A 14,956-nucleotide genomic window follows, 5' to 3' on the forward strand; every position below is an offset into this window, starting at 1 on the left:
TGCAGGCATTGAAAGGTGTCTCTAATATTTAGTTCAACAAGATCTGACATTAAAACTGAATTTAAATGTGGAACTCCCTAAGAATGTTGAACAAGTTGTAATAACATATCAGAAATAACGGAGAAGGAATGCAACGATTTTCAAACTCTATTTCTAATTTGAAGGAGTGAAATGAGGAAACTGAGCCCGGGCTCTACTTTGCTCTGCCTCGTCCCGCCCTGTGGGACCCCGCTGGGGGGCTCATTCAGCATTACTATTTGAAGAAGCTGTAGACAAATGAACCGAGTATCAAGGCCAGAATCACACAGCAGCAGAAGATCATCATTTGTTTCTGGAGAAAAGTAAACAGAGAAGGAAAAGAAGATGTTGTGCATTGCTCAGTAAATGCATAGAAAAAAAATTCAAAGAAATGAAAAGTCAACAGATCTCAAACAGACAATGTTTCATCAGGCCAGTAAAGCCATGTGACTGCTCCATCAGTCTCAACTTACCCTGCGGGCCTCCTGCTGGAATTTGGCTGCCTTTTTGGTATCGGCCACTGCCCTCTCTACAAAGCCCACCGACTGGTCCATGTTGCTCTCAATTCTGTCAATCATACCCCCCTAGAGAAGGGCAGGATAATGAGAGATAATTCTTGGTCAATTTTTCTTTTTTTCAGAAGCGAGATGGTAACTTAAGTGAGCATGCTGTGAAGGTGGACATCTTCAGCTTTTCCTGCGTTCCTTCAAATATCTGATCAGTTATATCATCTAACACAGCGACTGACAGCTGGAAGAACATGAGAGACTTTAATGTACAACAGTGACAAACAATATATGACATCTTTACTTTAAAACACTTTCTACTCAGATACACCAATATGAAACAAAACCTGTCTCCATATTACATTTTCCTCATACTCTTAAACACATTTCTCCAATCAGAAGTGGCAACAGTTAGTACGCTAGCAAAACTGCTTTTAGTAGCAATGTTGCTTGTACAGTATATGAACAAGTAGATCTATCATTTTGTTCATAACATAAGGTCAGAAGTGATCTGTTTCTACCTTATTACCATTTGTCTCACTGGACACCCTCTGGTTGGTTACACTGGTAGAGCCTACAGTCCAGTCTTCCATCACATTGGTTTATTATTGTGAATCAAGCTGGTTATTAGAAATCATATGATCAATGAAGAATATATATTAAGTAGTTTGGTGAAAGGCAACACGTAAGTGATTGCTGCGTGTGTGCGTTTATACCTGATTCTCCACCAGCATGGCAATATCCACAAACATGTCATGGAGCTCCTTGATGCTGCTCTCCAGCCTCATGATGTCTTTGTGACGGGCCTCAATTTCATTCAGGGCCTGCTGGGTGATCTTAGATTCCATGATCTGGGGGGGGGGGACGGGGGACAGATACAATTATGTCAGCAGAGGAGTGAAAACACATTAAAAGATAAATACTGTTATTGCAGCAATAGGGGAGGGGAGATCACGGCCTGAAAATAATATTAATTAATATATTTTGTACACAACAAAATACATTTGATCACTTTCTTTAATAAATAATCTACATTTCGCCATCTGCAAGTACACTCTGTAGAATTATGGTACAAGTAGCATGCTACCTGTTGACAGTACCGTAGTTCACACCACACCACGGAACAGTACATTATACTTTGGTTCTGTATACCATAGTAACCAGGATAGTATGCAATATGGAACATGCACCATGGTGCTGTCAAATATAGCCAGGTGCCATGTTATGGTACTATTAAAAAATACCATGGTATAAGGCAATGTCCATGCTTCTGTAACATGGCACTTTGTGATGACATGATATAACGGACTGAGGTATGATCTTGGAGAATCTCAATTCATTGTTGATCGACGATACATTAATAGAGTGACTTAGCTGTGAGTGTGTTATTTGAACAGTGTGTGTGCATGTTCAACATATTGAGACACACAGACTGTCTCACCCCGGCACTGAACACAGCCGAGTTTCCTCCCTCCAGCATGGCCTCCAGTTCTTCGTCAGTCGTTGCTGTCCCCGCTGTGATTAACAGGAAGACAGTTGAACAAGTGTTTCACACACAAACCTGTTAACAGCTGACAGCAATACACCAGGACGAGCATAGGCGGCGCGTGAGGCTCAGGTTTGGGAAGGCTAAATCACTTTTTTTTACCTGACGCTGCCCGCCTCCGGTGTCAAGAGAAAAGAGATCAACCGAGATCAACTCTCAGTGAAAGCACCGCCTGCTGACCAATCAGAGCTCAGTGTGCGGAGTTCAAATCTATCAAGTCATATTACAGGATGAAGGAAATACAGAAAAACAGCCGTATGCAGGGAAGACGCCGACGTGTCGCACTTATCATTCATATCACATCATCAATCAGATCATCGATCATATAATATCATAATGTATCATATATCTCCTTATCTGAGTCAGCTTCTCCAGCCGTATCTGGCCGTGCAACACTCACAGTGTCACATACTGTATGCAGAAGTATTTTTAAGCAACACATTAAGTTGACGAAACACTCAACTCAAATGTAATTATGTTAATTATTTAATTATTAAGTCAGATCACTCGTGTCTTAGATGAGACAGTGATATCATAAACCTGTTAATGTAGCCTACGCATTCAAACACTTGGTAGTTTATTTATTTTTTAACCAGCTGTTCTGTATTTCTGCTTTATTGGGGGGGTCTGGAGGGGTCCGAAAACCAGTCAGTATCTGGTGTGAGGGGTAGGGTTAGGGTTAGGGTTAGGGTAATGTTGTGAATCGAGTGACGGTGGTGGTGGGGTTATGGTATGGGCAGGCGTATGTTATGGACGACGAACACAGGCCACTCGATTCACAACATTACTCTAACCCTAACCCTAACCCTACCCCTCACACCACTGACTGGTTTTCGGACCCCCCCCAGACCCCCCAATAAAGCAAAACTGCACGTTTCAGAGTGGCCTTTTATTGTGGCCAGCCTAAGGCACACCTGTGCAACAACCATGCTGTCTAATCAGCATCTTGATATGCCACACCTGTGAGGTGGGATGGATTATCTCGGCAAAGGAGAAGTGCTCACTATCACAGATCTTTTCAGATTTGTGAACAATATTTGGTTATTTTGTGTATATAGAAAATGTTTTAGATCTTTGAGTTCATCTCATGAAAAATGGGAGCAAAAACAAAAGTGTTGCGTTTATATTTTTGTTCAGTGTATGTTGCTTTTATCCTGGATAAAGTGTTTAAGTCATGGATGTTTAAAGTTTAACTTCTTCATATTTGTCTAATATTATAGTTTCATTTTCATTAATGAAGTATGACACTGCGCTGTCAGTACGCTTGTCCATGTTTGTGATTGGTCAAATGTTGCTAGCCCCGCCCTTTGAACGCGCTCTCAGCCGGACTGAGAAACCATGGGTTGAGTTACTGAGTTGAAAACCAGCGTCGTAAGACCGCTTAGCGAGATCTCGTTTGTTAGGATTAGTTAAGATAACTCAAACATATCCAGTTCAAAAGACCTCATGAAAGACGACACAAGAAGTGAGGATACCTGGCCCGGAGGAAGCCCGGGGTCCCCTTCTGTAGCCAGGCCCAGAAGGAGGACTCGTCGGCAAGCGCCTGGTGGCCGGGTTTGCCACGGAGCCCGGCCGGGACCAGCCCGAAAAGGCAACGTGGGCAACACCTCCGCTTCTCCGTCCCGCGGGCCCACCACCTACGAGAAACAGCGATGGGGTCGGGTGCGCTGCCAGAAGGGTGGCAGTGAAAGCGGAGGGTCTCGACGGACCAGACCCGGGCGACAGAAGCTGGCTTTGGAGACGTGGAACGTCACCTCTCTGGGGGGGAAGGAGCCGGAGCTTGTGCGGGAGGTGGAGCGTTACCAGTTGGATCTGGTTGGGCTCACCTCTACGCACAGCGTCGGCTCTGGAACCTTACTTCTGGATAGGGGTTGGACTCTATTCTTCTCCGGAGTTGCTCAAGGTGTGAGGCGCCGGGCGGGTGTGGGGATACTCACAAGTCCCCGGTTAGGTGCTTCGTTGTTGGAGTTTACCCCAGTGGACGAGAGGGTCGCCTCCCCGGTGAGGGTTGGCCTCCGCCGGGGCTGCACTTTGTCACCAATCCTGTTTGTAATATACATGGATCGGATTTCGAGGCGTAGTCATGGGGAGGGGGTCTGCAGTTCGGTGGACTAAGGATTGCACCACTGCTTTTTGCAGATGATGTGGTTCTGATGGCTTCATCGGTCTGCGACCTTCAGCACTCACTGGATCGGTTCTCAACCGAGTGTGAAGCGGCTGGGATGAGGATCAGCACCTCCAAATCTGAGGCCATGGTTCTCAGCAGGAAACCGATGGACTGTCCACCAGGCTTGGAATTTCGACATTTTAGGGGCAAGGCCATTTGGCCTTCCCGTTCACATTTTTTTTAAGGGCACAAAGGCCACATGACAGGGCACAAAGGCTGTTTGGTTAAATTACGCTGGTCAATCAACATGACTGAAAAGTGTAGCACTAACGTCAACACCAGTCGTTTTACAAACGGCTGAATAGCAATAGTGTTTCTTAAATGTATACGTTAAGTTCAGCCATAAACCACATAAGTCAGTCAGGGGTAGACAGTAAGGGTAAAATTGTATTGTCACTGGCCCCACCATTGTAACCACTGGCCCAGAGCATTCGTCCACCAAAAAAAAAATAATAAAAATAATAATAATAATGAAGAAAATTAACACATTTGTTGCAATAATGTATGCACTAACTACATTACTACATTACTACAACATTTTAATCATCAGTTCTTCCTCATTTTCCTCAATTGTTCATATTTGGTTTATTAAAATAATGATATTGTGGTCATTGTTAAAACATGTCTGCTATTATTATGAGTATTATTATTTGTATAATGCGCTTTCTGCCTTCCTGTCATTAGGAGTTAGACATGTAATGGCTATATGTAATTGATTTGATTAGAACCTTCATTATCCTAAACTGCCGGGACATTTCGCCAATACCTTTATATTGTCTACTCTTCACTTACTTGTCAGCATAGGTCGGCATTGATGTACAGAGCCGACAGAAGACCTTGTTTATACTGGCATCATATTGAGAGGTGCAGTGACGCGTCCTGAAACCAGGAAGTAAGCTGCTGGTTCCCTCCACAAAAAGCAATGGAATTTCTCGACAGGGTTTTGGAAAAAAGCTGGAAATAAGGTCTGTGGAAAACAAACCTGCTTGATAAATGCACGTTTTGTTCAGCCGGATAATCTCCACATGTCTACCCTACTTTTATAATTTTCGAATCATAAATCTAATCGATAAATTATAAAAGGGTTTTAGGACGCGGCACTGCAGCCAACTCCCTGTCACTCCTTTAACTCCTCCGGTGACTTTCTTTTATTTGAAGATTGTTTTTTGCACGGCGCTTGGCCGGTTACCGCTCGTATTAAAAACATTTTGGCGAATGGTTAGGTGGCGCGATAGTCTGTAGTGAAGAAGGAGCGCCCTCCCGCTCACCGGAGCCTGCTCGCGCTGCGGAGCACATCGAGCAGCAAACAGCTGTTTGCTTTCCCCCCCCAACAACGACAACCGACTCACGAAACGCTATGTTGTAGCGTTGATAAACGAAACAATTTAACTAAATTGCTAGTCAAAATACCAATACCACAGGACATTTTTTTTTACTTTTGACAGGGGCACAAAGGCCACTTTGGCCGTGAATTGCATTTTTTTTAACAGGGCATCACGGCCAAAGTGCAGCCATGGCCGTCGTGGCCGTCGTGAAATTCCCACCCTGCTGTCCACTCCAAGTAGGGAATGAGTCCTTACCCCAAGTGAAGGAGTTCAAGTATCTCGGGGTCTTGTTCTCGAGTGAGGGAACAATGGAGCGTGAGATGGGCCGGAGAATCGGAGCAGCGGGAGCGGTACTGCAGTCGCTTTACCGCACCGTTGTGACGAAAAGGGAGCTGAGCCAGAAGGCAAAGCTCTCTGTCTACCGGGCCATTTTCGTTCCTACCCTCACCTATGGTCATGAAGGATGGGTCATGACCGAAAGAACGAGATCGCGGATACAAGCGGCCGAGATGGGTTTCCTCCGCCGGGTGGCTGGTGTCTCCCTTAGAGATAAGGTGAGAAGTTCGGTCATCAGGGAGGGACTCGGAGTTGAGCCGCTCCTCCTTCGCGTCGAAAGGAGCCAGTTGAAGTGGTTCGGGCACCTAGTTAGGATGCCACCTGAGCGCCTCCCTATGGAGGTGTTCCCGGCACGTCCAGCTGGGAAGAGACCAAGGGGTAGACCTAGGACCAGGTGGAGGGATTATATCTCTTCGCTGGCCTGGGAGCGCCTTGGGATCCCCCAGTCAGAGCAGGTTGATGTCGCCAGGGAAAAGAAAGTTTGGGGCTCTCTGCTGGAACTGCTACCCCCGCGACCCGACCACAGATAAGCGTGAGAAGATGGATGGATGGATGGATATCCAGGGTCTGTTGAACTGGCTTCGTAGTACAGTTTACTGGTGGCTGCATAGCAGTGCTAATGTCAAAGACAGAAACATTATACATTATATTTTAATGTTACCAGGATGCAGTGACAAACATATTTGGGAAGGCTTAGCCTTCTGGGACGCTTCTAGCCGTAACGCGGCGCGTCTGGTGGAATAGCCCCCATTGACTAGAGTGGATCGCCGTGAATGCCGCGGCGCAGCCGTAACGCAGCGTCCACACATTGAAGCTTGCCGGTGGGCGTGTCTGAAACTTGACCAACAACCAATCACATGAATCTCCCGCCCCGGACACACAAGCACGCGGTTTTTGATTGGCTAGAGCTTGTACTGGCATATGATTTGATTGGCTGATGCTTCCGTCGAAGCTTCAAAAGTTGAACATTGCTCAACTGTCTGCGTCGCGTTACGGCCGCGTTACGGCCGCGTTACGGATGCGCCGCGGCGTTCACAACGATCGCGGCCACTCTAGTCAATAGCCACTCTACTTTTCCCCGTATTTTTCCCCTTATGTTTTGCGTTCACACCAAAAAGAGTACTTTTACCCCCATTTTCAGTCCCTGCTAGAAAGGTGGTACTATCCTGGGGGAAAAAGTGCCCCAGTTCTGATTGGCTGGGCGAATTGCAAACCACGCCCCGTAAAACTCTGAAAAGTTTTGTGAAGCCGTCATTGTATTTGTGGCAATAGGCGCGTTCACACCGCAGTACTTTTCCCACTTTAGTTCCGATATAGTTCCGAAATGTTGCGGTCACACCAAAAAGAGCCGGAACTCAAATTAGTTCATGAGAACCTGCTAGAGAGCAGAGACTTTCGTGGGAGAAAAAGGTTCCTATGTCTGATTGGCTGGGCGGATTGCAAACCACGCCCCGTAAAACTCCCAAAAAGTGTTGTGAAGCCGCCATTTTATTATCCTCGCATTAGCATTATTAGAATTAGCATTAGCCCAGCGCAGAAACGCAGAGAGACTAACTTATGGCAACACAAAATAAAACATGGGAGCGGTGGAGATGAGGAGGTGTCGGCGTTCTGGCAATTTACTCGGAAGGCTTCAGTAGAAGCTGCTGGGACTCCCAGCAGCTTCTACTGAAGCCTTCCCAACTCTGGGGACTTCCGGCCGGGGACTTTGGGCGGCAGTATATGCCGTGAAGTGGTTTGCGGCCTGCCAGTAAACCCAAAGCAGAAGAAGAAGAAGTGACGTCAGCGGCTTCATTTGCCTGATCCTCCCCCAGGGTCTTATTCCGGTGTGAACGCGATCTGTACTTAGTTCATGAGAACTAAAGAGTTCTCATGAACTAAGTTCTGATGAACCTTTGTGGGAAAAGTACTGCGGTGTGAATGCGCCGGCACTAAGTACTGCAAAGTACGCGGTGTGAACGTGGCTAATGGGTGCTATTCCACCGCGTTACAGCTCAGAAGCGTCCCAGAAGCGTCTCTGCGCTGGGCTCCGCTCAAAATAGAATTCAAGTCTATTTTTCGACGCGAGGCGTTGCAGAGGCGCCGGACAGGAAGTGGACCGGTCAGAGCATCCAGTCAATCCCCAAAATAAATGCCAGCGTTCTCCTCCGGTTTAAACAGGCACTGTGTAAATTATATATATAGATAATTATGATGATGAATGCATTTCTTTACCACTAAAATACAGCAACACATCTTTGATTCATGTCGGTTATAACTGGACTATTACAATTATTATTAACTTTGTCCAGGAAATATGCCCAAATCAACAAATACTGCAAATCAACAAATACTGCGAACCGACAGGCTAGACAGGCTAGACACTCTGCTTCTGAAACACTAGGCTAGACACTCTGCTTCTGAAACGCGCCCGGTAGGGTATGACGGAGGCCGGACCAAAACCGCGGCACAGCCGTAACGCGCCGCAGACGGACCCGGTGGAATCTAGGGGTTACACTGAGGCCAACATGCCTCTGAATAGTCTGATGAAATATACAATCAACACTAAACACATCATGTTTAAAGTGGACTGATAGTAAGGGTACCATGTGGACTTTCTGTTTCACAAGAGATGTTGTGAATAGCATGCGTGCCAGATGAACATATACATATTTCTGCCATATCATCAAGAAAATCTTTTTTTTGGTAAGACTTCAGACACAATGACACTGACAGGTTAAATAAAACGGTTTGTTCTTGGTGCCAAATCCATGGGGGGCCTTTAGTGTCTGTAACACTCATATAATCTGAGTCCTAATGATACTACTATGATAATAATAATATTATACTATAATACTGACATGAACAGTGATCAGTGAACCCCTACTGCTGACAGTACCATTGTAAGGGGTTCATACAGGGTTGGAGTTATGTGGGAGCCAATGGGAGCTGAGCTCCCATAAGGAGGGGTCTGAGCTCCTATGAAAGCAGTGAAATCATACATCTGTGGGGGTCGCTAATACATTACCAACAACCATTATTTTAATCACAAATAATGAATTTTAATGTAATGAGTATTATTTACGTTAACGAGGTAAATAGGCTAAAAGAAAAACATGTTTTCCAAAAGAACTACGCATCGTATTCTCTCTTGAATGACAATATGCCTGCACTTCACCTCCAAGGTACGCAATCACATATTGGACCACGTAATTAGCGGTGAAGTCTCAGTGTAAATGGATTTACTGAACTCCAGCTCATTTGAGTCTCGATGATTGATCAATTTAAGAGTCATATTCAGACCTGACTATAACCATTTTTCACAACTGTCCTACAAGTTGTTAACGCTCTTGTTCCAAACTATGTCGTGTAAGAAGTGGTTAGTGGCAGACATGTTCATCTTCAAAGCAGATTGAATACTTTACTAACTGAGAACAAGCTGCAATGATTTGAATAAGCATATGGTAATATATAAGACATAAGATACACAATATACCTCACATAATGTCATTATGCTTGAATAACTGTAATTCAGGAAAGTAACCAGAAGGCCAAGTCATGTATAAAGGAGCAATAACATCAGTATGTGACACTGAATGACTGTGACACATGGTGAACGTGTGAAATCTGAATGTGTGCATGTAATGTAAAAAGTGATTGATAGATTCACGAAAGGCATATTCAAAACAATTAAAGTAATGTATTTCGGCCTGACTCGGAGGAGGAAGTCATGATATCACGACTGTAACTCACTGATCTCCAGCTGCCGGGCGATCCGTCCTTTGCTCTTATCTCTGAAGTCCATCTGAGCCTCGTTGTATCGGATCATCACCTCAACAAACTTCTTGGCCAGGATGGCATGCTGGGAACAGAGAATGCAAATGCCTTGCTAAATGACTTTAAAGGGGAGTACATATGTAATGAAGTGACATAACACATAATTGTGTCCATGTTTATGTTTTCAGCTTCATAAAAGGATTTCAATGGGCCTTTTATTCAGTGCAGAGCAACAGAGGTAAAGACCAGGTCTCTGTGTCAGCTTCGACAGGAAGGTTGGGGGCTGAGAACTTCCAGAATCAATACATATGAAAACCCAAACATTTCCTGTGAGCTCCAGCTCTTTAAAAGGTAGAATTTTGATAAGTAAACTTAATTAAATAGTTATATCTTATAAAGTCTGACCTGTGATTTGCGTATCCTGACGTCAGCTGAGGCTTTTTCATCTGCTTTCTCAAGCTGGCCCTCAATACCTGACACACACACACACGCACGCACGCACGCACGCACGCACGCACGCACGCACGCACGCACGCACGCACGCACGCACGCACGCACGCACGCACGCACGCACGCACGCACGCACGCACGCACGCACGCACACACACACACACACACACACACACACACACACACACACACACACACACACACACACACACACACACACACACACACACACACACACAAAGATGATTTCAATTGGATAACTTCCAGACATACGCAGAAGTGTGCAGATGTAAACACAAGATGAGACAACACAGAAATATTTATGGATATAAGACATGTTTAGCATTTTACTCAACAAACACGTTGAATAAAGAATGAATTTTTTCTTCTCAACTCTACATCGGACATCTAGCTGTTAATGGAGTTACAGTTTTTCTCGATGGCTAACACACTAAAATTCTACATAAAGCACAATTATTTTAACCGACACTCAAAGAGCAAAACATCGGCTCAAATCTCCAAAACTCTAAACACGTTTTCAGCTTTTCACACAATATGCAAATCAACACGGCACTTTGTGCAAACCACTGCACACGTTTCTCCACGTGACACACAGGAGTCTGACATGAAGTCACGTGTGAGCAGGTTGAAAACACTGATATTCAAAAGGCCTCACACATGGACCAATGATCAAGAAGCACGTTCCATCTGACCAATCACCTGAGAGCATCATGTTGGCTCATCAATCAGGATGTTGGCACTATGAAAAGACCACAGGTGAGAACTCTCTAACAGCAACAATGGAAGCCAACATGGAAGCAAGAGGAAGAGGAAGAGGAAGAGGTGGCTGAGAGTGAGAGGAGGAAGAATGAGAGGTAGAGGTAGAGCTGGAGGGAGAGGACGTGGACTAAGAAGAATACTCTCTAATGAAATGAAATGTTATCACATGGTGTGACGATGAGAGGCTGGACGGAGGGTTCAGCCTAATCTAAGCCGATGTCCTGTTGCCTCTGTAATCCGGACACTTAGACTTGACAACAGGTTAGTCACCAGTAGCTCTGCATGACTCATGATATCTCAGAGCTTATATCTGTTGTGTGAAACGTATTCACTTCATTGCTGTCATTGAGGTGTTGGCATGTTGCAGACTGTAACTGTACACACATCCTGCACCATGTACTGTGGTGAAGTTACTGATATGCAACACAGACACTGACCGACCACTGTGTCTTTGTTGTTTATTTGAAGGACTGAGGAACAAAGAGGAGGAAGGCTCAGGGTGTCCAATGAGGCAGGAAGCAGCAGCAACTGACTGGGTGTTGCAAACACTGCATCCCACTGATGCCCCTTTCACACCAGCGCCTTTTCAGCTCCGGCTCGGAGCTAGAGCCTGAAAAGCGCTGGGTTTTCCAGTTCACACTGGAGCGGCGCCGGCTCTTAGCTCCGGAATCCGGTTCACTTCCAGCTCCAAAAAATTGTCGGTCCAGAGGCAAGAGCTTCGGAGCTAAGAGGTGACGTCGCTTACGTCTCTCTCACGTCGAGGCGTGCAGGAAACTAAACCCACCTCCCATGGGTCGACTGTCAGCCTGCCTACAAGCAGTAGTGCCTATAAACACACTTTATAAAGTCAGGCAACACTAACCAGGCTTCGTGTGATTCTGTTTATTTGTGCCTTACTTTGACCATCCGTTCACTGTTATCGATCATTGTGGAGAGAGGCAGACGTGTTGTTTTGTATTATTGCAGCTATCGGATGCAAGTAGTCAGTTTAGCTTCGGTTGCTATGCCAACATCACACGTTTTATACCAGGGAAACTTTCATAACAGCGTTGTGATACCAAACAGTGTCAATTCAGACTGACACACATTCACTTAGGCTAAGGGAACTGGGGATATGCATCAGCTGCTTGTGTGAGTCGGACAGTGAATACTTTAGAGCGGCCGCTGCAGTGTGAGCTAACCGGAGCTAACGGGAGAATAAACTCCCGTGGAAGAGCAGCACTGCAGCGGTCGGTAAATGCTGCAGAAACACATTAATAAACAATGAACCACGGCACTCTGGAGCAACGTATAAGGTTGGAGAAGTCGTTATTCAATTTATTCTGGCTTCGTGTGATTAAAAGCAACACGATCATCGACCCGACGCAGTTGTTGTTGTTGTTGTGAGCTGCCATAATGGCTGCCGTTGGGGGGCAAATCAGCGATGTAAACGGTGACGTCATGACGCAGCTGGGGCAGCTCTGGGGCGCCAGTGGGCGGTGTGCACAGAGCGGGAGCTGAGAAGGGAAACCGGAGCTGAACCAGAAAAGCTCCCGCTCGGAGCTAGAAAGGGAAAAGCGCTGGTGTGAAAGCCGCATGAGAGAGATCCGAAGCAGAGCAGCTGTGTGCTGAGATGCTGCACAGTGTTAGCTTTGAATAAAATGTGATTTGTTTCAACAACTCATTTGTATTTCTTCATTTACTGTATTTCTGTAAACTCAGCAGTCTTTCTCTGCAGAACCCTCTCTGTACAGAGCACAGCCCAGAACAGGTGAGAGTGCTTCAGAGTATGCTCAGCAGTGTGTAGCTGGGTGGTCAAACCATCTAGTGTTAAGAATGAAGTTATATTTGGTGCTAAAGTTTGCATTTGGTAAGTGTTTATGTGGTTCTGAGTGCAGTTCTTCACTTAGCAGCAGAAGTGAGGTGTTCTGCACTTTGGGCATGTGGTTTTGAGAAACTGAGCCATTTAAAAGAAAATGTGTGTTAGCAACCGAGAAGACTGTAATCCAATCAGTGAACAGGAAAAAAACAATACTCACTCTTCAGTTTGTTTCTTGCGTTGTTAGCCGACTTCTTGATCTCATTGGTGACGGCTTCCACTTCATCCTGTGTTTCTGAAATAGAGTGAGAGGCGAGGGAGTTCACACACAGCAAGAAGTGTGTGTGTGTGTGTGTGTGTGTGTGTGTGTGTTTGTGTGTGTGTGTTTGTTACTCTGTTCAGATGAAGCAGCTGACAGGATGGCGGAGTAGAGTTTTTTGATTTCTGTAACACTCTCATCAATCTTGTCTATGCTGGTGCGGATATCTTCTATCTGAAAGAGAGACGACATCAGCACAGAATACGTTCTCTTCTAGCAACGTGAGCGACAGACACATTGAATACCTGAGCGAAGAACTCGTCCATAAAAGCCTGGTTCTCCACTGGAATCTCAACGTCATCGCTGCCTGCGTCACTCTTCTGTTACACACACACACACACACACACACACACACGCACGCACGCACGCACGCACGCACGCACGCACGCACGCACGCACGCACGCACGCACGCACGCACGCACACACACACACACACACACACACACACACACACACACACACACACACACATGGTCATCTCTAAATATTGATGTATTTCCTGTCTCGTTATAAACCGTCTGATCAGCAGTTTGACAGACACATGTGTACAGTGTGCCTCTGTGACGTCAGGCACACTCACACACGCGCTTGAGTCGCACGCGCTGCTGACTTCTGCATGCTCCAAACTAAAGAGTAAACTCATTTTAAATCCTCAGCCTTACAACACGCTTTAGGACTATAACAATGTTTACTCTAAAACATCAAAGTAATACATATAACAAGACGTGCTAGTTTGAGTCACCTTGTGTTTTCCTTCATGTTTCAAATATTCGGCTAGAACCTGCTTTAATATTATTTCTAAACGCGGTTTTCACATTTGTTTTTCTATTATTTTGTGCTAAATTGAACAAGTGGAAAATAAACTCATGAATAACAGACACAGCGACAGTACACACACACGCACACACACACACACACACACACACACACGTGCACACACACACACACACACACACACACACACACACACACACACACACACACACACACACACACACACACACACACACACACACACCACACACACACACACACACACACACACACACACACACACACACACACACACACACACACACACACACACACACACGCACACTGATTACAGCAGGAGGCCTGAGACCTGCAGCTCATCACACAGCCGGACATATGAACGCTTCCTACCTCCTTCAGCTGGGCCAGGCGGTCCTTCATCTTCAGAGCTCTGTGTTTAATTCACACTTTAACAAATAAATCAATATATAGATGGATAAAACCACTACCCCAAAGGTCTCGGACGACTATTCCTTCCCTAGCCTACAGGATGTCAAGATGGCATCCAAATTAGCCCAGTGGAAGTGATTAGCTGCTTCAGTGGATGCTGGAGAGTTGGCGGGAGGAGTTGTAAGAAGAGAACCGGCAGACATGGAGGAGAACCCGCAGTCATGGAGGAGTCAGAGGAAGGAGTGAGGAGAGTTATTCATGAGGAGAAGCTGCTGGTTGGTCTGGACGCTCCTCTCTCTCACTATTTATTGTCCACCTACCCTCAGGTCCACTAAGCCTCTATCCTCTAAGAACGGATTAGGACAACGGTGCAGGACGATAACACCACCCCCCCCGCCCCCACACACACACACACACACACACACACACACACACACACACACACACACACACACACACACACACACACACACACACACACACACACACACACACACACACACACACACACACACACACACACACACACACACACACACACACACACACACACACACACACACACACACACACACACACACACACACACACACACACACACACACACACACACACACACCTCCTAAACCTGCACAGTGTGTTTTCTTAAGCTTTTACTATTAATCCATACAATTGCTAAATATAATAGATAATGAGTGACTGACTCATTTCATTCATGTCTTACTTACCTACTGTTTAAAACTATTAAAAT

General features: G+C 45.6%; 1 protein-coding gene across 1 annotated transcript; it reads right to left on the reverse strand.

The window, feature by feature from the left end:
- Positions 1-253: 253 nt before the first annotated feature.
- LOC117454655 (syntaxin-3-like) lies at positions 254-14,196 on the reverse strand. The gene is made up of 10 exons (XM_034093776.1): positions 14,167-14,196; positions 13,247-13,321; positions 13,076-13,175; positions 12,903-12,977; positions 10,060-10,127; positions 9,631-9,739; positions 1,966-2,039; positions 1,241-1,375; positions 492-602; positions 254-331 (listed from the first exon to the last, which is right to left on the reverse strand). Exons 1-10 carry the CDS (start codon positions 14,194-14,196, stop codon positions 254-256), a joined length of 855 nt encoding a protein of 284 aa, XP_033949667.1.
- Positions 14,197-14,956: the final 760 nt, after the last annotated feature.

Source organism: Pseudochaenichthys georgianus, chromosome 1 (assembly GCF_902827115.2).
Source record: "Pseudochaenichthys georgianus chromosome 1, fPseGeo1.2, whole genome shotgun sequence".
Classification (NCBI taxonomy): domain Eukaryota; kingdom Metazoa; phylum Chordata; class Actinopteri; order Perciformes; family Channichthyidae; genus Pseudochaenichthys; species Pseudochaenichthys georgianus.

What these genes read in the sequence shown, in the direction of transcription:
- LOC117454655 (XM_034093776.1), bottom strand. Translation starts at nt 14,196, where the DNA reads ATGAAGGACCGCCTGGCCCAGCTGAAGGAG. An exon ending in TCAGGATACGCAAATCACAG is followed by an intron (nt 9,740 to 10,059) that starts GTCAGACTTTAT and finishes CTCTGTTCCCAG; the next exon opens with CATGCCATCCTGGCCAAGAA. An exon ending in TCCAGCAGGAGGCCCGCAGG is followed by an intron (nt 332 to 491) that starts GTAAGTTGAGAC and finishes ACTTTTCTCCAG; the next exon opens with AAACAAATGATGATCTTCTG.